Source organism: Dermacentor variabilis, chromosome 1 (genome assembly GCF_050947875.1).
Source record: "Dermacentor variabilis isolate Ectoservices chromosome 1, ASM5094787v1, whole genome shotgun sequence".
Classification (NCBI taxonomy): Eukaryota; Metazoa; Arthropoda; class Arachnida; order Ixodida; family Ixodidae; genus Dermacentor; species Dermacentor variabilis.
Window position 1 is genome coordinate 169882766 of NC_134568.1, and position 25279 is coordinate 169908044.

Sequence of the window (25279 nt, forward strand, 5' to 3'; positions counted from 1 at the left end):
TGTCCTATCTGTATTTCTTCTTGTGTGCCGTCAATTTTGGCGCTTATTCTATTGAAAGCTATGCACCAACTAGCCCCACAACGTGTTTTACTGCGAGAGTAGGCAGTATAAGTAGACCGGGTCGAGGAACTCCAGCGACTGTGACAGGGCTGAGAAATGTGCCCGATTCAATGGCAGTGAAAACAAATGGGCTTGTCGTCAGCAGTGCGCCATTCAGATGGGTTGCGGAAACGTGGTGGGCAAGAAGATGCGGGACGGGGCGGAATCGAAGAAGCCGGGTGGGTATCAGGGCGATGGGCCGAGCAGATGGTGTGAAGAGTCATGTTTTCGAACTCCTGGTGTACAACTGCCTGGATCAGGGAAACCGTGACTGCAGGTGCGTTGGTGGGGCTGAAGTCAAAGGCAGCCGGATAGGCGGCCGGATGGTCCTGGTAACATCGCCAGTGTTGTTGGGACGAGGAGCGTTGGCACAGGAAGATGTCGCTGGGGTGTTGGGCAGACGGGCAAACTGCTGGTCGATACGTCGGCTTTTAGCGAGTTCCAGGCGGCGGCACTCTTTTATAACTGCATCCACTGTCGCCACGTTGTTGAAAACGAGCAAGTTGAAGGCGTCATCGGCAATGCCTTTGAGGATGTGGGAAGCCTTGTCTGACTCAGTTATGTCTGCGTCAACTTTGCGGCACAGAGCCAAGACGTCCTGAATGTACATGACATAGGGCTCTGTTGACGTCTGCACACGGCCGGAAAGTGCCTCCTGCATGGCTAGTTGGTGACCGTAGGGGTTGCCGAACAAGTCTTGGAGCTTTTGCTTAAACGAATCGCAACTGGTGAGCTCACCTTCGTGCGTCCGAAACCAAACTCTGTACCAAACCGAGGCATAGTGGAATCTCGATTATACGAATCTCACAGAGTCACGAAAAATATTCGTATTAGCCGAAATTCGTATCATCGAAAAAATTAAAACTAGCTAAATTAAAGAGTCAGAGGTAAACTCACTCAGGCACACGTACGTAAAAAGCGTTTATTTCTTGAAGAGAAAGTCTCTAATGTCCTTCTGCTTCTTTTTCTTTGTTAGGTCACTAGCAGACTTTGTTCAAATCCATAAAAACACATGCACGTGTCGTCGCTGATTTCATCCGCGGCCATAGCATGCCTCAGAACTGCAAGCGCGCGCAGCGTTTCAGCTGCCGGTGGTGGTCCTTTGCCGTCGCCCACGTCTAACAAAAAGAATGCATCCCAAAGCACAGCAGCTACTCCGTCCAATGGCACGCGGAAAAGGAGGAAAAGCACAAAAGCGTCACCGCTTCAAACTAAACCTCAAACTCTTCGCGCCCAGTCGTGGCCTTCGCGCTGTACAGTGCCGCGTCCGCATCTCCGCACCAAAAGAGAAAGGGACAAATCGCGTGACTGTGCGCTGTTATCTTTCATGGCCGTCTGTGGGGCGGCCTTTAACGGCTCGTGCTCGCGGTCGCGTCCATCCATGCGCTGGAATCGTGCCAACTGTGGCCTCTCCTCTGCGCAGCGGCGCAACCTCCTCCTCTCCTTAGCAGCCGGCACGCCGGTGGGGGGCACAGCTCTGCATAGCAACCGTGATGTCACACAGTAGCAGTAGAACGAGCGTGCGCGCGTCGGCGGTGGCAGCTGCACTGCCGCTCCTTTGCCCGACGTCTCGTTGCAGTCGAGTGAGTGAGGCGCATGGCTCCAAAGCAGCCCAGTGATTCCACGCCAAGAGGTTCGGGGAAGCGACAGTGGACGCCGGATTCCCCCAACACCAAACGCCAGAAGAACAAGGAGCGAATGCGCATGCAACGACTGAACATTGTCATCAGATGCGAAAGCAAGGGAGGCAGAACGAAAGCGGCAGCAGCGACAGGCAATATCGCCGAACACGAAAGCGAATGAATTGGAGTGCAGATGGCAGCAGCGACTGGCTATGTCCCCGAACAGCAAAGCCAGGGAAGCGGAGTGCAGACGGCAGCAGCGTCTGGCTTTCGCCTAGCACACTTTAGAATTTCCAGTGTCTTCGGTAATTTTCGTATCAACCAACGCCGGTCGAAAATTGATTCGTAACAACCATTCTCCAGCACGTTTCAAAGTAATGGGGCTCGGCCAGGACCACAGAAAAATTTGTATCATCCGGAAATTCGTATTAGCCATGATCGTATCATCGAGGTTCCACTGTAAAAGACTACGTTGGCGAGCGCGATAGTAGGGTCCCACCGGTTATTGCGAGTGACGTGTTCGTACAGGCTGATCCAGTCCTCGACATCTTCCCCATCTTTGCCCGAGAATGCGCCATTATTACGGAGAGCGGGGAGGGTGATGTAGGTCGTCGAAGTGGCAGCAGGTGTCGGAGCCGGCGGAGTCGAGTTGTCGTCGCCGGGAGCCATGAAGGAAGGCTCGACGTACCGTCCACTGCGAAGCTTCATGACGAGGTACAGGGAACGCCCACCTCCACCAGATATGTTACGTAGGAAGATGCAGACGAAAAGCTATATACAAGTATATTTACAAGATAATACGCCGCACTTGGCCAAGAGGCAACAGCCCGCGCTAGCCCCTAATCATCGTCGTCGTCGTGTTCACACTGCTCGCCTCTTCGTGATCGCAAATACTGTTCCGTAGCAATGTTATGTACAGTTCAGTTTATTCCCTTAAAGGCCCCCATTTCAGGGGTTGTTACATAAGGGGTGGGATTATATTTTGAATAACAAAAAACAAACAGCGAAGATTATTTAACATTGAAGATGATCAGTTACGTGTTCTTGGAAAGTAGATGATGTAGCGATGGAGACGATGTCATAGGGTAGGCCGTTCCAGTCTGTAACTGCCCGAAAAAAATAATGAAACAGAAAACGTAGTAGTGTGTAATGGCGGGTCAATCTGATCAGCGGGTCAAGCACATCGGCTTTTATACATCAGTCATCGGATGTTCCAGAGTAATTGCTGGGACCTGCGTGTCTTCCAGAAAGTTCTACACCATTCATGTCACGCATACATGCAATCAGATTACACAAGGTTCGGCGACAACAGACAGCAGATAGAACCATCGATAACATTCCAGAAACTTCCGATACATGCACACATGCCCTGCGCTGAGCGATAAAATTTGTTAGACGGTGAAAAGTGCTCATCCGTAAAAGATAAACAAGTTCATGTGTCAATGCTCCCCTCTTAAAAGGCATCGTCCTGATGCTACAAACATAATGAGAGAGTGAAACACAAAAGGACACTTATTAAACAAAAGTAACAAAACATCAAAGAAACAAAGTCCAAGGTAGCACAGTCCAAAAAAAGTCGAAGTTTCAGCTATGCAAAGTCCCAAAGTTCATTAGCACTGGTAGAATGGCTTAACTCGGACAACATGGACTACTTCAGGTCGTGAGTGGTGCCGCTGTGATAGTGAAATGCTGTCTGGCACGACCTTATAGTCGAGTGCGCCAATGTGTCGGATAATCTTTTAGGGCCTGAAATAGTGGCGTAAAAGCTTCTTGCTAAGTCGTCGTCAGCGTATAGGGGTCCAAACCCAAACACGATCGCCGGGCTAGTACCCGACGTAGCGTCATCGAAGGTTGTAGTGTTGGCTGTTGGTCCTCTGCTGGTTCTTGATCCACAAGTGGGCGAGCTGTCAGGCTTCTTCAGCACGCTGGAGATAGGTGGTGACATCAAGATTCTCTTCGTCGCATACGTGCAGCAGCATGGCATCGAGAGTAGCTGTTGGATTCCTGCCAAAAACCAGCTTGAATGGCGTGATCTGTGTTGTTTCTTGCACTGCCTTGTTGTAAGCAAAGGTTACGTACGACAGGACCGTGTCCCACGTCTTGTGCTCGATGTCGACGTACATTGCTAGCATGTCGGCAAGGGTCTTGTTCAGGCGCTCTGTGAGACCATTCGTCTGCGGGTGGTAGGCAGTTGTCCTACTGTGGCTTGTCTGGCTGTATTGCAGAATGACTTGGGTTAGCTCTGCTGTAAAGGCCATTCCTCTGTCGGTGATGAGGACTTCTAGGGCACCATGTCACAGCAGGATGTTCTTGCCAAAAAATTTCGCCACTTCGGCTGCACTACCTTTCGGCAGAGCTTTAGTTTCAGCGAAGCGGGTGAGATAGTCCGTCGCCATAACAATCCACTTATTTCCGGATGTTGACGTCTGAAACGGTCCCAGCAAATCTATCCCGATCTGCTGAAAAGGTCGGCAAATAGGCTTGATCGGCTGTAGTAATCCCGCTGGCCTTGTCGGTGGTGTCTTGCATCTCTGACAATCTCGGCATGTCTTGACGTAACGGGCGACATCGGCGGTCAGGCACAGTCACTAATACCTTTCCTGCATCGTCGATAGCGTCTGGGAGAATCCAAGGTGCCCAGCAGTCAGATCGTCATGTAGGGTGTGCAGTACTTCTGGATGCGGCGCTGACGGAACAACGAGAAGGTAGTCAGCACGGACTGGTGAGAAATTCTTTTTCACGAGTAGGTTGTTTTTGAAGCATGAACAAAGACAATCCGCGCTCAAATGACCTAGGGACAAAGTCGGTATTGCCTTCTAAATACTCGATGAGGCCTTTTAGCTCTGGGTCTGCTCATTGCTGTTCAACGAAGTCTTCCACACTTATTATTCCAAGGAAGGCGTCGTCATCCTCGTCGTCTTGCGGCAGCGGGTTAATGAGACCACATGGGCAGTCGGCGTCAGAGCGTTTTCGTCCGGGCTTGTAGATTACAGCGATGTCATATTCTTGCAGTCTGAGGCTCCACCATGCCAGCCATCCTGAAGGGTCCTTTAAATTAGCTAGCCAACCCAAACCGTGATTGTCACTGATGACTTTGAATGGCATGCCATATAGGTTAGGGATGAATTTTGCTGTAGTCCAAATGATGGTAAGGCTTTCCTTTTCCGTGATAGAATAATTGCCTTCCACTTTTAACAGCTCGGCTAGCGTAAGCTATCACCCATTCAAGTCCGTCTTTCCACTGGACTAGGACAGCACCGAGGCCTAAGGCTACTGGCGTCAGTGTGGATTTCGGTATCGGTATCCTCGTCGAAGTGGTCAAGCATCGGCGACGACTGCATGCGTCTTCTGAGTTCTTGAAATGCATCAGCCTGCTGCATTTCCCACTAGAACTCAACATCACATTTGGTTAGATGTGTCAGCGGCTCAGCGATGCGTGAAAAGTCCTTGACAAAGCGCCTGTAGTAGGCACACATGCCAAGGAATCTATGCACTGCCTTTTTGTCTATGGGCTGCGGGAACTTTGCGATGGCAGCTGTCTTGTGCGGGTCAGGGCAGACTCCAGATTTGCTGATGATGTGGCCTAGGAACAGAAGCTCATCGTAAGCGAAGCGGCACTTTTCTGGCTTCAGAGTGAGCCCTGATGGCTTGATGGCCTCTAGTACTGTTGCAAGCTGCCTAACGTGATCGTCGAAATTTCCAGCGAAGACGATGACGTCAACCAAGAAAACAAGACAGGTCTGCCTTTTCAATCCTGCCAAAACCGTGTCCATCACGTGCTGGAACGTTGCAGACGCCAAGCACAGTCCAAATGGCATAATCTTGAACTCATAGAGGCCATCTGGCGTGACAAAGGCAGTCTTTTCACGATCTCTTTCGTCAACTTCTATTTGCCAGTAGCCAGACTTGAAGTCCACCGACGAGAAGTATTTCGCGTTGCAGAGTCGATCCAATGCGTCGTCTATCCGTAAGAGGGGGTATATGGCCGTCTTTGTGATCTTGTTCAGTAGACTATAATCGACGCAGAAACATAGGGTTCCGTCCTTTTTCTTCACCAAGATTACAGGAGATGCCCAAGGGCTTTTCGACGCCTGGATGGTGTCGTCGCACAGCATTTCTTCGACTTGTTGCCTAATAGCTCCACATTCTCGCATTGGAACTCGGTTAGGGCTCTGGCGGAGTGATCGAGCGCACTCTTCAGTTATTATGCGATGCTGTGCGACTGGTGGTTGTCGAATCCTCGATGATTTCGAAAAGCAGTCTTTTTATCGTCGAAGAGGTCTGAGCTGCTATTGCTTACTCATGGGGAAACTTGGATTTATGTCAAAGTCTGGTTTGGGAACTATGGTCATTGAGGTAGATGCAGCAGAATCCGAGAGGACAAACGCATTGCTCGTTTCCACAATTTTCTCGCTGTACACGATTGTCGTGCCCTTGTTGATGTGCTTGAACTCCTGGCTGAAGTTGGTTAGCATCACTTCCGCTTTCCCTGCGTGGAGTCGAGCGGTCCCTCTTGCTACGCAAATTTCGCGGTTGAGCAGTAGACATTGCTCACTCTCGATGATGCCTTCTGCGTCAGCAGGTGTTTCGGTGCCGACAGAAATAACAATGCTGGAGCGAGGCAGGATGCTCACTTGATCTTCGAGCACACTCAAGGCTTGGTGACTACGAGAGCTCACCGGCGGTATCGCTTGATCTTCCAACAGCGTTATCAACTTCGACTTCAGTTCGATGATTCCGCCGTGTTGGTTCAGGAAGTCCATGCCGAGAATGACGTCTCGTGAACACTGTTGGAGGATAACGAAGGTGGCAGGGTAAGTCTGGTCATGAACGGTAATTCTTGCCATGCAGCTTCCAGTCGGTGTTATGAAGTGTCCTCCAGCGGTCCGAATTAGAGGGCCTTCCCATGCAGTGTTAACTTTCTTCAACTGGGCGGCAATGGGTCCACTCATGACAGAGTAATCAGCTCCTGTGTCTGCTCAGACGGTGGACTGCGTGGCCGTCAAGAAGCACGTCGAGGTTGGTGGTTCTTTGTCTTGCATTACAGTTAGGTCTTGGTGCTGAATCACGGCTGCGTTGCGTTGACCTGTGGCTGATATGTTGCGTCATCAGGTCGTCTTTTGTTGGCGTATTTTTTGCTTCCAGACTTCGTTGGGACAACGGCGTGTCGTTGTTATGTCGTCAAGATAGTCTCTTCAGTGTCTTCGGCGGCGGCGGAGGATCTTCATCAGTTCGACGAAAAGCAACCACACGTCCATCGGTTGCTGCTTTTAGTTTTCTGGATATGGGCTGACGGACCGGCTCCGGGCTGGGCCAGTGTACGGACGGCGCTGCGGCGACAGCGGCCTGGTTACAGCGAACGGGACAGTCGTCGAGAGCTCCACTGAGTGGCAGCGAGGTAGTCAGCAATGTCACGAGGACGCTCTCCAAGCTGTGGACGCGGTACATTGACGGCAAACACTCTCAGTCCAAAATCGCGGTATGGGCATTGGCAGTGCACATGGCCAGCTTCTCCGCAGTGATAGCAGAACGGGCGGTGGTCGGCGGTTCGCCAAATGTCCATCTTGCTCGCGTAGCTGCGCTGGGCGATGGGTGGGCGTGTTGGTGGCGGCGGCGCTGGACGACGAAATTGCGGCTTTTCAGGGCCTTGGCGCGGGCGCAGAGGGGGGGACCTTGACGGCAGGCGACAGCGGCATAGGTCATCACTTCCGGCACGAGAAGCGGCGATTCGGGCTGCACTTCGGAAATGCCCAGTGACTGTCAAAGTTCGTCCTTGACAATGTCAGTGACAGAGGACACCTGAGGTTGCAACGAAGGAAACGTCTTGCACAGTTCTTCACGCACAATGGCCCTGATGGTCTCTTGGAGGTCACTGTAGCCCAGTGCCTAGATGGTGCACTGCGGCATGAGCACTTGGCAGTTATATTGCCTAGGCGCATTTCCAGAGTTTCCTCAATCATCATTGCCTCTGTCAAGAGCTCAGCTACAGTCTTCGGTGGGTCTCAGATCAGTCTGGCGAAATGTTCTTGCTTTACACCTCGCATCAAGAAGCGGACTTTTTTCTCTTCAGACATTTCCGGGTCAGCGTGCTGGGAAAGACTGGTCATCTCTTCTGTGAAGATGGCAATGGTCTCATTGGGTAGTTTCCCTCGGGTTTCCAGCAGAACTTCGGCCCTTTCTTTTTGAACAACGCTCGTGAAGGTCCTCACGAAGTTACTGCAGAAAGGGTCCCACATTGTAAGGGTGGACTCCCGGTTCTCGAACCAAGTCTTCGCAGCGTCTTCCAAGGAGAAGTACACATGGCGTAGCTTATCCTCAGAGGTCCAGTTGTTGAAGGTCAATATCAATTCGAAGGTTTCGAGCCAGGTTTCTGGATCCTCCGACGTAGCTCCACGCAAGGGAGGGGGCTCTCTGGGTTGTTGTTGCACGATGGGTGACAAGAAAAGCAGCACACGTGGAAAGCATGGACGCATGTGTAAAGATTAGGTCGATTAGCCACCGGGAGGCACGCTGATTGCATCGCATCGAATATGCGACGTCATAGTTCACGCATGGAGGCTCGTGCAGTTCGGAGCTTTCTACTCACATGCGAGCACACAGACAAACTTCGTACGCGTGCTCACGGTAGTTGCCAGCTGGTCAACCGTGGACATGAACACCATGTTTCAACAGCTGTCGCTATAACCCATACATGTATTCTTGCAACTAATCACTGATGAGCCACCCATAGGAACATATTAGTGACAAGCTTTCCGTGACAGTTTGCAGCCCGTTATCACATTGGCCAGCGGCGAATTTTGACAGTGCAGCAGCTGCACTGTCTAGCCCGTTAGGCCTAATCAGAGCTGCATCGTCAGGTGTCGACTACTAAAATTAGTTACCAAATTGACGCAGATCTATTCACAGCGGTCACACAACTGTCAAAAAATCGACAACCCGCCTCGCCTATGAGAGCGAATGCACAGGATGACTGTTGGATGTTCACGAATGCCATCTTTGTGAAATACCGTACCGTGGCCCCTCGTTTCAAATGCCATTCATAGGCGCACAACAGTTTCTTTTCGTAGCTTTGAGCGACCGGTCACAAGACTAGCTTTGTATTTACATGGTGAGCTCAAAAATATAATGTGACAATTTCCTGACCCTTGGCTGCAGACACATTTACACAGACGCGAACTTGCCGTGTACCTCCCAGTTTGAGAACTCTTTATAATCGGCACAAAGTGCAGTCAGCGCTTACAGCACTAATGACCACGTGGAGTGGTGCTGAGTGATGTCATGCGCATTCTGCGCTTTTTCTGTCGCACAGATTGGCCTTAATGAGGTGGTGATAACCCAAAGAAACCACCTGCCATAAAGATAGAAAAGACCTCTCTTCTGTTTTCTGGAAGAAAACTAGAAAACAATACTTTCTTTTTAAATAATGTGATTAGCCTCCTAAATATGTGCAGTGCTGCATGTGTTTAGGAGGCTAATCACATTATTTGACACAGTGATGTGTCTTGCACAAAATTTGGAAGCATAAATATTTGTGTTAAATTTTCGGATGTTCGATATTCTGTTCAATATTCAGTTCGATATTCAGCTTTTTTTTTCTTGATTCAATTCAGTATTCGATTTGAAATTACTATTCAATATTCGCACACCCCTCATCAAAACCAAGAGATAACTGTAAGTCAATAATTAGCTCAGACACTTTTGCAGATGATGGCGAGAGAAAAGGGGTCATAAATTATAGCAGCAGTGAGGAAAAAGAAATTACTGAGTGGTTTCAGTATCATAAGCAGAGCTGTGTGTTTGCGCGAACAGACCACACAAAAGCTGAGATTTCATGGCAGTGCACTTTCCAGTAGCATAGCTTCACCATAAATACAAATGAACAATTGTTTGTTGATTTTAAACACTTGGAGTTCTCTCATTTGGAAATATATTAGGGGTGTATGAATATTGAAATTGTCTAATCAAATTGAATATGAATATTATAAAAAGACGGGCTTAAAATATTGAATTGGATGTTGAATGTTATATCACTTCTAAATGAAATGAAGTATAAGAGCTTTCATGAATTATAAAAACTCCCATGTAGTCTTTTTGGCAACAAAAGGCTTGTTTACATTATTTGATACATTTAGTGCCATATCAACTGAATTTTAACTCATTTGATAAGCTTCTAAATGAGAACAAGCGAACTGTGACTGTAAATCTTGGTGCACTATGGCAATGACAGTTATTCAAAAAACAAAAAGCACGTCAGTAGATGCGTGTAGAGCTCTAGCGCTTATTGAAGGAGCGAAGTGGTGATCATACAGTGCCGCATGTCATTTTAATTGGATCAAAGCATGATAATGTTGCTCAAAATAAGTAGATTTGCCTAAGTGTAATGAGAAAATTTGTAGGCTGTCTACGACAAGATGTGTGTTTAACGGAAAACTATTGTGTATAAATGATTTCCTCCATGCATTTGCTCATGAACTTGTGCGTTTGCACAACAACAGTGGTTCTCCTGCAGCAGAATCATTCGAAAGACTTTACATTTGCATCAGTCTTTCTTTCTGTAGACTTCAAAAACCCTTTCTGTCCCTTAGTATTCGAACAAAATGAATATTCAGCAACTTCAAATAATTAATAGTAAACTCTCTAACACAAATTGTATGGTGAGAACTATTCGATTTGTATTCAACATTTCAAATATTCGCATAACTCTACTATTTTTGCCACTGTGATGTGCATGAGCAGGGGAGCTTATGTCGTTTACAGTCCTCTCTTAACATGGTGTCTCTTGGACAAGAAACCAGAAGGTATAGAAACATGTGGTACTTTGGTGGGTAGTCAATAATAACAAGCGAGATCAGTGCCTCCTTAGGCCAGGCCAGTTTTGTTTCCTCTTGAGATTGAATATGGATTCTTTGTTATGGCATGGAGAAGCAAAGTCCCTGTTAAGGTTGTTACCTCCAAACTGTAATAGGTAGGGGGCATAGGACAACACTCAGCATGTTGTGCAACAAGATATTGTGCCACATTGTCGCTGGTTATAATAAGCAAACACTACTGGCCCAGCATGTAGTGCTTTGCAATTGGCGATTTCTGCCTTCTGCCTGCTCCTACATACACACTTCCTTTCCGTTCCTTTTAGTCTCAAACAAATGGTTCCATGAAAGAGGCCAAGAGTTCCTCAGGCCATGTGGCACACGCATCAACCAGTGACAAGTGACACAAGCCCAAGTTTAGCGGTGGCAGAGCAGTTATGTGGAGTGCTGACTTCTGCCCCAGCCAGGCTGCCTGAAGCCAGCACAAGACAAGCTAAGCGCTTACTCCTCATTGGGAACAACGTACAACTCTGTGCCTTTACACTTCAGCATCGTCTCCTACCATCAAAGCCTACATATGTTCTTGCCATTGTGCAACACATGCAGCTTTTGCTATCCAGTTTTGTAGTGTTACTTTTGTCAGGCCTTTGGCTTACATTTGGCATTGTTCTTTGTCATTGAAATCTATTGTGCAGGCCACAATATAATGAACAAAAAGGCCACATCTGAAAAAAATGTTTCATTGTATTTCTTCTTTTTGGAAACTGAATCCTCATGTGTAATTGCACTTATGCCATAAGCTCTGTCAAGAGACAATACAGTCAAGACTCAGAAAGGAGTGTGAGCTTTTACTGAGCCATGTTTGCGAATAGGCATTGTAATGTTTGTGTAGTCCTCATAGTAAGCTTTTACGCCAGTATATGTTCTTCTACAAAGGATAACGGCTATTTTAGTCCTGTTCATCTGTTATGTGCTGTGTTTTTAAGTTACAATCTACTTTAGAATCTCAGTGATCCAAACTTTGTTAGACCAGATTTTGAGTGCTACTGAGAAGGCATGCATTGGGGCCCAGTAGTCAGTGTTTGCAGTCATGAACTTGAAGCAGCCAGAAAATCAAGCAACAGCTGCTGCGCCAATGAAAGTTGTTGCACAACTACCCTCAAGTATAACATGTGATTTTTACTCATTTGGTTAATCCAGCAGTAAAGTCATGTTAAAATTCTTCTTAGGGTGTACCAAAGTAAAAATTTATTGAATTAGCACCTAGACCCTAGCAATTATTAAAATGTCAGTGTGATGGTCAGCTAGAGACACACTGTCCTGTGCTGTCTACCTTCTGGAACCACCACACTGTCATCACGCACCAGCGGGCCCAGAAAACCACCTACTTAATTATTAAAATATATTCATGCTGTGATTGATAGCATGCAAGGCAGAGAGTTACAGCATTCAAGGCTGCATATAGCTGATGCAGGTAACTGTTTCATGGTGTTGCACCTATCATTGGTCACAATGTTCCAATACGTAGCATGCACTGGATGTCAGCTCCAATCATGCATCCTCCATTGCCGTGCGCATTCTTCATGGTGCCAGTGCTCGTCGTTGTACCATGCGGCATATTATGTGCACTGTGTACCTTTTCCTTGTGGTTGTGCATTCATGACATCACAAAGAATACTTGAGGATGGTCCCGCATGCTTTGATGAACTTGTGGACCTGACGCACGCTTGGTACGGAGAGAAAATTGCCATGTGTGACAGGATGTACCTATTTGCCTCGAGGGCCACCACAGGAGAGACCAGCGCTGCTATTGCAATGATGTAGAAAGTGACATCTTGTGACACGTGTTTGTGCTTTTGCCACGGCCAACGCATCTCGCTGGGTGAAGCCTTGATTCAGGCAGTAATTTAGTTGTCCACTCTTGCAGCTTGGTTTACTGCTCGGTGCCGCAGTGCCAGACGTACTTGACCGAAGTCGGTGGGAGTTTTCATGCGTACCCCAAAATGAAGCAGTAGCGAAATGCCTGGCCGATAAAGTCACTGAAAATGAAATAATATGGTGATCGTAAGATTCGATCAAGCAATGCACACAGGGCTTGTAGCATGCTCACTTGATATCGCATCGGTCAAAATACTCTGCACAGCAATGCATGCAACTTGCATGCCTGCACATGGTGGAAGCGTGGATTGAGGCAACAAAAATATAAGTGTTTGATATTCCACGTATTGTAATAGGCTGATGATAAATCATCGTCTCACAATAATTCTGCCGAAAGTGACAAGCTGCCCTCCCTGCAACAAATGCTGTGAACAGCACTGTTATTCCGGCAAAAGTGCACATAGCTACTTTTGTGAAAGATCATGCAAACTGAATAGCTAATGTGAAAGCATCAGGTTGCTCACTCGCTAAAAATCTTTGTTGCCCTACGCATCAGACTGGGATGTACGCGCTAGGCTGTTATGCAGTCAAGATGCCAAACATGCAATGCCCAAAATATTCGAATGCTCAGAATTAACTGTGGCTGAACTGCTGGGGACACCAAACACTTCACAGCTGGAATCACATAATGCCGTTTTCTATGTCACGGAGATTCCAGCAGATGGCACGATGGTATGTCCTCGAGGCCAATATCAACTCCCAGATGCTACAGTCTTGTGGTATTGACACGAGCCCTGTACAGAGATAAAATTATGTGCGACGTCATCAATCCATATCAACTATCAGGTGCTACGGAGCCTACTGCCAGGTGTCATGCACATTAACATTATAAATTGTCTTGTCAAATGGTTATGTTTGTTATGCTTGTTTGTTGTTTACCAGTTACGCCTGCAGACAAGAACATTGTTCAGTGTTTTCAAGTTCTTTCTGTTGATGTGCACAAGCCATGTGCCTTGCCGCTTCTCGGATAGCACCTTGGTGTGGTCACACTGGTTTATTATCGCCTTCGGCAGGCATTATGTGCTTGGTCTCTTTTCATTTGACTTGCATTTGCTTCCAATTCGGCAGCCAAATATCACACAAATCGCCATTGCGATGGTTTTGGTGAGGTGGTGAAGTCACAAAACTCAATCCAGTGAGGATGTCAACAGTTTGTCCACTGCCATGTGCTCGGTAATGTTGGCACCATATCCCACAGTTCTACACAACAATGTGCATATAATCTATTCATACAGTAGAAGCTCATTGATATGTTTCTGTTCATGTTTTCCCAGCTGTTACTCTCTCAAATACCGGTACTGTTTAGTTCCCATAGATTTATGTATTAGCTTCCCGTTTGTTACGTTTCTCCTTCCGGTTGTTTCGTCCAAAAACTACCACTGACGCAACCTAGTTCAGCAACTGCACCTACATTAAGCATGCTATAGCATGAATAGAAGCCCATGTCACCTATTATGAGTACACATCCTAGCATGAATAGAAGCCCATGTCACCTATTATGAGTACACATCCTCCAATGATGGTGGTGGGACATTTGAACCACTGAGTGTGTTGGACATTGTTGCAGATCTCAACTTTTTTTTATCCCAGTTTCAACTGAAAACGCTGAACCCTATATATATATAGTAAAATGAGCTAAAGCAATGCACTAATGGATTCCTTCTGTTTACTCCTCGTTGCTCATGCTCAAGAACTGCTCAGTCAGAGATAATTCAGTAGACATTTGAATATTCAGTTTTGACTTTGGTAGGCATTAATAATGCTAGTGTATTTAGAAGACAACAGTGCAAATAGCAATGGCCCTGCATTGATATGCTCTCACTGACAATTGGTATGCCCAGCCAAAACTCAAGCTGGCATTTAGGTCTAATTTTTTTTTTCTTGTAATTCTTATTGCTCAAGTTTGTATCAGGAGATTCTGCTGTAGTTACCTACCTGCTGTCATTAGAAGTTCTGGAGCTATTCTGTTGCACAAGCCACTCCCTTTAGTTCAAGGCAGTTATTTCCTTGCATGCTTTTATTTTTCATGTTTGCTGTGTTTATGTCACAGATAGCTTAAGCAGCTTTTTTTTTCTTTACTGAATTAAGACCTTCAGAAATACAGCCTTTTTTTTTTAACCTTGTGGAACTTTGTGAGAAACCAGCTATTCTGAAATGTCATTAATGGTTTGTTTCTGCTAGTAGAATGTAACACTTATCTCATACTTGGCTTATGATGTGCTGTACTTGCAAGTCTTAACAAACTTCTAGTCAGTTTTTAATTTTTCAGGCTAGTATTCACACTTGTGCAGCTTTCCTAAAGCAGTAAGGTAGTGCAAGAAGCCAGAAAAAATTGTGTGGCTTTATCGTTCTTTTCTATTGTGATTTAAGAGTTTAATGTCATCATTGCCGTCTCTAGCTGACGGTCCCTAAGCTCTTTTATCTCAGTGTTTTGCTTGCACTCATGTTCTTTCTGGACGTCTATTATACCTTTCGCTTTACCTCATAATTGCATGTTTGTTTACTGTCCAGTCTATTTCAGACACTGCTCTGCATGACAGGACTGCATGGCTCAGCTAGAGAGTGCCAATGAAATGATTGAAACACACTCTGAAACTGCATCAAAACAGCAGCAAATGATGGTCCAGGCTACATGGAAGATCTATAGGAACAAAATATAAGGACCAATTACAGATCTTATTCACAAGTGGTGCATTGCGGCTGCGTTTAGTTACTATACCCAGTCTAGAAAGCAGCTCTTTAATGAAGTCTTGATACTACAGGGTGTCTAACATGAGGGAAAACTTGGAAAATCTGGAATTTTCAGAGAACTCATCAGTTCTGGAAAATTCAGAGAAGAAGCAGGGTATTTTCACCCCACTTGCTTTGAATCAGGGAAATTAATACGTACAGTGGCCAGAAGGAAGCAAAGTTTTCAACTGAACTTATGCAGTTATCGAAATGATGGTGTCTTAAGCTGATTTTGTTAGCGTGAGCTTGGCCAGATGGTTGGAATATCGTGAAATGCATGTTTAGTCAAACTTGGTTGTCTATCTGCCTGATTTACAGCTTACTGATAGCAGTTATTGAAAATTATGGGCTAGCATAGTAGCTTGGCAATCTGTAAACCACCATTTTCATCCTTGAACCTGCTTTCTGCGGTGTTGTAGACTGCCAGGGAAGGTTCAAAGAAAGTCTGGGAATACCTGGAAAAAATGGGGAATTTGAAAGTGTTAACATAGTAGACACCCTGTACTATTTAACATGCTGCATGGATCTTCACTTAGGATTGCTAAGAAATTTAGTACTTGTGTTAGAATAAGTGATCATAGATGGAAGCATTAGCTGTGTTCAAGTCGCATCCTGCATCTGCATAATATTGCTTAAATCTGGCACTTGCATCAATGCCAATCAACATTGCCATCAACAATGCCAATATATTAATTTCCTATGACTTCAAGCTATCAAGAGGCACTCAGGCTAGTAGCACATAGTCATATGAACAGAGAGCACATTGTTGAAGTATTGCAAAGTGTAATAATGTCCTGTACTTTGTGCCTACTAGCAGCACTATTTAAGGTCACTCACAATAATGCAATAGTCGAACCTCATATTAATGAACTTCTACGCTGCATGAAAATACCTTCATTATACCCATTATTGTTATAAGTGTACATGCTGATATCGGCAAAAAAATTGCAGTCTGTATGTGAAAAAAAAAAAAACTCCAGCACGATGGCCCATTGACGGGCTTGCCATTCTGATACATGGCACGTGAACAATACTGAAATTGCAAACGTGCTTTGCACTGTAGTTAATGGGCAGCCATGTGATCAGTGTGATCACATGGAATAGGCATGTTGACTTGCCTGCTGCAGGCCAGCCAAGCCAGGACATTGGTCACAATGTGCACGTCTGTCTAAAATGTGCCATTTCAAAATGCACTTGCCGAGTAGTTGACATTTTTGCTTCCAGAGTAGATAGCATATACTTTGAGCCCAATCGAGTGAACAAATCGCTTTACTGCAACCAATATTGTTTAGGATTTTACATTCTTGTTTGAAATATTGCATTAGAATACTTATTGAATTAAAGCATGGCAAACTAAATATTATATTTACTTCATTTAATAATTCAATATATTCAATAATTTTTATACCCATATTCATTATTATCGAGGTTTGACTGTATACTGGTAAGAATGCAGCACTATGCAAAGCTATATGGATGCAGTTCACAAATATGTAGGAATGTTGAGAGGTCACTATAAAATGAACCTATTTGTCATCACTTGACATACATGACCCTGAAAAAATGTTCTGGATTGCTGCAATAAAATGCCAGACATAATAAACATTACGAACCTCATTGATACAAAAGAAGATATAGAAGAAGCACGACTGGTGCAGAAGTACTTAATGGTTTGGGCTTAGTGGAAAATTTGAGCTTTCAGTGCGTCTGCAAAGCCTCAATATAATGCAGCTTTGATTCTTCACTTTTTTACTAGGGGCCAGAATGGGAAAATGAGGACATTTAATTTCAACCACACACATTTGCAGTACTTGTGGCACAAAAATACTGCTTGTGCTTTCAAGTGAAGATGCAGATACCAGAATTAAGCTTTCACATGCATTTCACTGCATTAAAGCTGCTTTTCCAGTTTCATGTGCATCAGTTTTCAGTCATTATGACACATCATTTGCTAGCTTTCTGATATCTAGCTACCCAGCAAAGGACGCAGTGCACACACAATAATTTTATAATAGAATTGTATGCCATCACAGTCAAACTGCACACCATGGCTATTAATGAGAAAGTGTTTTTCATGCTTGTTGTTTGTTCATTGTACCTGTGCCTCATTTGGGTTTTGAGATTTCTTATGGCATTTGTGTACAATATATAGTGCTACTGGCATATTCATGAAAACAATCATTGGCTGTCCTCTTGCTGAGCTATGCAAACTTTAGGTACCAGTTATAAACATCTATTACAAGTTGTCATTAATATGCATAGCTTATCTGATTGCATGTAGGATTTTTTTTTTCCTGCTTCTGTCTTTTGTCACTCATAGTAAAACTATTTCCTCCAACTTGTTCATAGCTTAGCACATGCTGCTCAAGTGATTCGTGATTTTCCTTCTAAGGTAGAGAAAAATGCTTGTGGCACTGGTGGGCTTGGATAGCAGAAATTACTTTTGTGCAGCTGGTTCCTCGGTACTTGATTTCTGTTGGTGCCAAAGCTTGTTTTTCTCTTGTGATCCTGTCTTTTGTAGTAGTCACTATGTTGTTGCAACAATTGATGTTTCAGATGCTGCACCTTTATTTCAGGACTGTACTCAAATGCTTACAGCTACCAAAGTTACACTTGATACCCTTTGCATAGTCATTTTCTCATTATGAAACAAACTGTGCCATGTTTATTTTTCTGTTTTAAGTGCCTTAGTCATCTTTTAATATAGTGCAGCAAGCATATGATATTGTGATTTTTTTTTTTTTGCAGCCTAGTGAGCCTAATGGAACATTAGACTAAATGTAGCAATAATGGTTCCTGTCTTGCCAGAAGTGTGAGCTTTTTACATGCAAGTGGGATTGTGAATTCTTATACATATATATATATAAATGTGTGTGATGCATGGCTTACCTTGTTTTTGCAATAAATTTTTTTTTTTAAATCATGCATATGAGATACTTATTTGCAAGTTTTGATGGAAGTCATCTACAGAAATGTCATTCTTAAATAGTTTAAAAGGTGCGTCCAAACACTATCTGATATTTTGAATACAAATCAAGTATATAGTTCTTGTTACTAAATTTGTTGCTCGATTCAGAATGGAGTATTATATATGTTTGAACATTCATTCATAGCTTAATAAATGTTATGTTTTGCTGAACTTGCACTCAATTTTTCAGTGAAGTGGCCCTTTATAGTTAAAGAATACCAATGGTGCATAATTTGCATTGGAATTTACTAAATCCAAATATATTGTAGTGCAATTAATTAGCTAGGTGTAGTTCAGATCAGTTATACAAATTTATAACTCATTTTTGGGGCATAAATCATGTTTCAAATTTGCAGAGCATCTTCCGAAACATCTGAAACGGTTTCCATTAGGTGATCTTTTGCATGGTGCCTTTTTTTTCTCAGCTTGAAAGGAAGCCGGTGAAATTTGAAAAAAAAATTTAATTTATAATGTGCTTGCTCTCGTGAATAAAAGCACACTCCAAGCACATCTTCAAGTAACGGTGATCACATGCCCACCGCAAAAAAATTTGGGTAGGGTCTTCTTGCTTACCACGTGGTCTCTGAGAACGGTGGTATATATGCACGTATTTCATTGGCCACAGCGGGCAATACTGTAGTGGATGATGATGACATGGTGCATTGCAAAGAAGTTCTTGAAAAGATGGCAGTGTCCGTCTGTGAGAGCCTGCTGCTGTTGCAGTAACTTGAGTTCAGAGCCGGAGGAATTGCTGAAATTGATTTATTTTTGTAGTGCAATCAAAACATTTTTTCTTTTCAGAAGTGTCCATTCTTGCAGAGGTTTCCTCAGAAAACATGAAAAATTTTTAATGATTTTTAGATCTGCGAGCTTCCTCAAGTATAAGCATACAGAGCAATGACAATAGTATACACTCTGAAAATTGAACTTGAAAATAGTGCACGTTTGGTAGCAAGGAAGCTGTTTTTAAATTGCAATTGAATACATTAAAAAATGTCTATATTTGTGACAGGCCTGAAAGAAAAAAACACGTAATTTGATAAGCCAACAAGTGTTTTTCTTTTTTGATAAAAACTCGGAACAGAACTAGTTATTTAGTTGTTCATTCTAAGTTTTGTTCTCACCCTAAAGAACCGTTTTGCTTTTGACCATCCTGGGGAAATGTTTATATACATGCATGATGGTCACTGTTCTTTTTAGAGACCATACTCCAGTGTTCAGTAAAATTTCATCAGGTCAAAAAACATGTTGTACTAAATAATTGCACTCGGTGACAATGTAAAAATAAAATGTTGGCATTTTGGAACCCTTATACCTACGGGTTTCTTGATTTACACAAAGCACGCAGACAACATGTAGGCAAATTGCATGTTTCCGTCGGACCTGATATGGTTAGCAGCTGTTGATTGAATTAGGAGTGATTCCATGAAAAGGTTGAGGAAGGTTTACCTCGGGGCCAACTTCCATTTACCTTTTCTAGTGCATGTGAAACGCAGTATTGCTTTTATTAGACAACTGATCAACCAATCTGAATGAAGTTTCTCTCTCTTAAGAGAAAAAGCGAAATCCTGCCGACTGAAGGAAGCTGAGTATTCATCTAGTGCCTCGAATTGTTTACTAAAGTTGCCAGAAATTAGTGTTTCAAAAAAATTGAACCTGCAATGTTTGCAAATTCGTAACTCTGCACCAAAAATGGACATCACAGTTCTGTAAACTGCATCTGTGAGACCATCTAAGGCGGACAAATTTTGATCAGTGAGTCTGCAGCTTCCATGAAAGTGTTACAATGCTTGAGGGTTTTGCAAAAGTCCGAATTTGTAGTATATTTCAGGGCAATGTATATCCCTTTCAGGTGCTACATGCACAAATGTGCACGCTAGGGCCCCAAAACCAAAAGCACTCTTAAAACTAGTAATATTTAAAGTGTGTAACATACATCTTGAAACACTTTAGATTGGACCTGTGCTGGCAAGTTTGAATGTGTGTAAAGTGTTGTAGTAAAATTAGTTGGATGGTAGACGGCTGGGTATTTGCCCTCAGTGTCATTAATTGCAGCATCACTTCGCCGTATAATTGCTATATATATATTTTTTTTCTTTTTCTCAGACTGAAAGGCCCCCTCATGTAGTAATCGTCATCACGTGATAGTTCAAAGTGCAGGTACACCCATGAGCAAAAGTATACGGACCACAGGGTCGCAGGAAAAACTAAATTTCCTAGTAGTTAACATGCATAAACTTAAATTGGCGAGTACACTGGAAAGTTCACAATGCCAAGTTTGGACTGCAGTGCTCAATTTCAAGTTGCATTCACGGACAGAGGAAAAAATTGGCTTTATCGGGCAATCCCTGGTCCGTATACTTGTGCTCAAGGGTGTACGTACCGTACCTGCACTTTGAACCACCACACGACAACCCTATCCTACTACCAAGGTATGGCTTATAGAGGTTTCCAGATAATCTGGCAGATAAAGTGGGGCAGCAGACACTTTATCGTGATAAGATCATGTCTTATCAAACTGGTTGGTTCTGTGAAGAACACCTTTGAAATTTGTCATTCTTGCTCCTCATTAATGGACCACATCACATTTGAAGTAAAAAAGAAAGGTTAATTTGCACTGCAACTGGCAAGGAGTGTTTCTCATATGGGCTTGTCAGTGCGCCATCGGTTGTTTTAGATTATGTTCACTGCTTGAAAGCACAGTTTCTTGCTCACTTGCAGCAACTAAAGATTGCTGAATGTGACTCAACTGCCTAGATTGAATGTGGTACAATAAATGCCCCTTTTGATATTAAGCTACAGTACTTGGCACAATCCAGAAGGCCTCATGCTAACAATGGACAATGCTTGGTGTCATGTTCAAGAACTTTCAGAAAAACATGAGCTATTCTGTGGTACTCCTCACATGTAGCCTTTATAAGTGCCAACAATGGCTGTTCAAAATGAGAATAAAAACAATATGCAAATCTTGTACACTGTTGGAATAGTTTTAGGTGAAGCTTACATTGGTGTTTGTAAAGAATACTGGTCTTTACACAAGGACACAACAAACATGGCCACATTTTCCCCAGGAATGCCTCACTCAACGTAAGCTTGTGGCACTCCAACATGCAGATATGCCATGCATGATGATGAAGGAATGATGATAAGGGCATGATGACCATGGAACAACCACAATGACATTGCAACGGTGGCATAACCATGATGGCGACTTTATGGTGATGATGCAATGGTGCCAACAGCATAACATCAGATTAACGAAGGCAAACTGATGTCGACTGCATAATGATAATGGCATGATTATGACGGCTTGTTGACAATGGATTGATGACGACGGCATGAAGACAGAATGATGACAATGGCATTAACAAAGTGATGACGAGGGCATGATGACGTAGTGATGACAGTATAATGACGAAGACATGTTGATGGTGGAGTGACGACAATGATGGAATGAGGATGATGGATAAATGAAAAATGCATGGTGATGACACAAAGAAGATGAGGGCATGTCAATAATTTAATGATGACAATAGATTGACAACCAGAGTGACGACGACCAAACAATGATGATGGCATGGCAATGAAAGAATGATTCAGATAAAATTATGATGATGGCATACTGATAAAGCTGTGACAATGATGGATTGATGACTGCATGATGACAACGTCAGAGTGACTTTGACAAAACGATTATACCATGGCAATGAAAGAATGACAAAACTAGAGTGATGACAACAGAATGATGATGATGGCATGGCAATGAAGAAATGAAAATGAAAATGAAGGTGGTCAAATGTCTATGATGGAATGATGATGGCAGTACGTTTGTGCTGGAGCTCACGTCTGCGCTTGCATAGATCACCTGCCACACCGGACCTTCTCGCTTTGCACTGTATCCTGTACTGGTTTGCACTATACCCGGAACCAATACCTGGCCAATCATGCAATATGGCAGCCAGCAGGCAGTAGCCAGCACTCAAAAGGTGAGTGGAAGAGGCAAAAAAAGCTTCGCTTGAATACTTTTTCTCTTATAATGGCGACTTGCAGCCTGGCCTTAGTGTAAATATTTGAGAAGTATGAAGTTCCAACAACAAATACAAAACATTCCCATATTGCTGTATAACACAAAAATGCATAAACACTTCAAGCACACAAAGACAACAGGGGCAGGGCAAGTATCAACTAGCAAGTAAAAGTGTATTAAAAGCACACACAAAAATAGAACTCCACAGGTATAGTAAATGTTACTAAAATGGCAACAAAAAGGTTGAAAATTACAGCCACAAACAGCAACTGGTCAGCATATAAAGTAGTATTTATTGACCAAGAAAAATATTGATTGGGTTATGTATCTCTTACCATGATTGTTATGTAAAATGGTTTGGTGTTGTTGTGCATGCACGTTAGTATTTCTGAACAATGATCAGAACCTGGCATTACATAAGTTGATGTGCACACATTGCAAATACAAGAAAAGCTGCGCACTGTATGTTTCTCCATTAATGTCATGCTTGTACATCTGCCTATCCACAAACCGAACGCTTTCACCCACACAATGGCAGTGGCATGCCTGCAGTCGCAGAATACATCTGGTAACAAGTCCTTGTCAGTCTGCCTCGCTAAGAAAAAAATGTGCCTCTGTTCCATACTCAACCACAGGAGATACGTTTCTGATGTGCTCAAACACAATGCATCTTACGCCTCGAGTGGATGTACGTGCCATTTATAGCATGTTTTACAGCAAAATTATTTTATAGAACAATAATTTACTGCAGAGCTAGAGTATTGGCAGGTGAAGGGTCCCATACTGGCAGACGACAGCCTACCCTTCTGTCTTCTTTTTGTCCACTAAATCTTGCAGGTTACTTGAAAAAGTAAGACCAGAAGTCTTCTGAGGCTCTTGTAAACAAAGAAGCAGTCTATTACAGTGCCATTCTTCCTCAAGATTACTTTGTCACTGCATACCACAATGTACATTTACTATATTGCTATCAATGCTTCAATTTTTCCAGTTTTTGCATACATGTTTACTTAGAGTCAAAAATAAAAAAAATACATCCACAGTGGTACTTTGAGAGTGTGCCCTACTGCTACTATTTTGTTGCTCTCTATTCCTATTTTCAATTCTCTACATCTCCTGTGACTTAACTACGCAAGGAGCTTTCAGAAATCCAAGTGATTAGCCACATTTACAAAAATGCACCAGATTGTTGATGGTGCTATTCGACACACAATTTGGCCTACAAAATCTGTATGCTGCTTCCTACCCCTGCCTACCTGTTTTCATGCAGAGACACTTCAGACCCTCACACTCCCTAATGATGTAGCCATTCATCACACTGAGCATAGGTAAGGCAACCCTATCTGCAGGCAGCATCATACAGTGATACTAACGTACTAGGAACCTCTTCATTAAAATTAAATTATGGGGTTTTACGTGCCAAAACCACTTTCTGATTATGAGGCACGCCGTAGTGGAGGACTCCGGAAATCTCAACCACCTGGGGTTCTTTAATGTGCACCTAAATCTAAGTACATGGGTGTTTTCACATTTTGCCCCCATCGAAATGCGGAATCTCTCTTCATCTTCACCTCACCCTTTACATCCATAACATCCCCCACATCCATTCCTTACATGTGTGTGATCTGGGTTGCACCACCCAAAGATCTGTGCCAGACCTGGCTGCTCCTGGTGCACGTCTTGCACATCCAGGGGACAATAGCACACTTCACCACCTCCACAAATGAATACGATGTGGGCTAGAGTTGTCATTGAGTAAATTTTCTTCTTCAACCCAATCCAACAGTGCTTACCTGCATGCAGCACCTCAGACTCACTTGAGTTGTCTAGCATCCTGTCTAGTGAGCATGCACCAGCATGGAGTAAGCGATGACAACACACCAGCTGTTGTGCTTCGCTTCTCTTCTCCTTGATGCGATGCTCCAGTGTTTTACATTATTTTAATTGATCGGATTTCTCTCTTAATGTACAGTAGGAACCTGTTGAAATATTGCTCATGGCTCCGGGAAAATAATGCAATGAGCAGGAAAATGTAAAGATCAGGACACCACTAAAATTAATAAAGGCATTGTTGTTTCAACTTAAAAATGGTTTAAAAGTGTGACTTCCAGGCTTAAAATATCTTGGGTTGATGTGACTTGAGACATCTTAATTATCATAATTGACAACCACATGCATTGTTTTCGCTTTTTTTTTTTTTGCTTTTCTATGCAACAGAGGTGGCTACTAGCTGGCGAAGTACTTCTTTTGCATTTGCTGAGGGAAACAATGATGCCATGCCATCACACCCACTTGGTAGCCTACAATATCCCGTATTCCTGAGAAACCGATGCAGTGGGTACGGTGTGTTCATGTGTGAAACTCTCTACTCCATCTCCATACCACTAAATTTACGTCTCCACCTTTCCAGAATGCAGTGCAAGATACAGAAATATTACAGAATGACGACATATGAAATGAGAATACTGTACGTAGGAGTCTATGGGCTTTACACCGGGATCATGCAAGTGAAATGTAATAGCAAAGAACATGTTACAACCAGGAATGCATCAACACGTTTACTGTGTCCTATCTAGCACATTACAGTATTTTGTTTTTGCATATGACACCTGGTGATGCCTATGCACCCTTTCTGCCTGCAAAAATTAAATGAAGCATTTCATTTGTTTAGATCTGCTGCAAAAATCCATTATTGGCACCAAGCACAGCAGCATGTTACAATTTTCATTACCAGATCTGAAACTGCCCATACTGAATACTGTATGCTGTTCACAATGATTGGTTGAGTGTGCATTTCATATTTACTTAATTTCTTCCTATATAACAAATGTAAAAAAAGAAACACTACGTCTAAGTTTTAAAACTTTTGCATTGAAAAGACAAGCGTGAAAACTAATGTACAACATCAACATGGCTTCCAACGATACTGGGAGTGCTACCTGTTGCTCAACTTACAACACGCAGCTTTACGGGTTTTTTTTTCTTTTTCTTTGCTTTCTTTTTTTTCTTGCTGGATGGACAGTCTTTTTTTTTTTTTCACTAGCTAGCTTCTTGACTAATAGCAAAGTGACTGATCTCTACAATGATGTCC

The 25279-nt window shown here is 43.5% G+C and overlaps 1 protein-coding gene across 6 annotated transcripts in view; it reads left to right on the forward strand.

The window, feature by feature from the left end:
* The window catches only part of PH4alphaEFB (prolyl 4-hydroxylase subunit alpha-1), a 117212-nt gene extending 99101 nt beyond the window's left edge, over positions 1-18111 (forward strand). For all 6 annotated transcript variants that reach the window (XM_075699319.1, XM_075699333.1, XM_075699343.1 and 3 more), the window contains one exon: positions 10855-18111. In XM_075699319.1, the coding sequence (XP_075555434.1) occupies positions 10855-10925 (71 nt within the window). In that variant the 3' untranslated portion in view covers positions 10926-18111. The remainder of the gene's footprint in view (positions 1-10854) is intronic.
* Positions 18112-25279: the final 7168 nt, after the last annotated feature.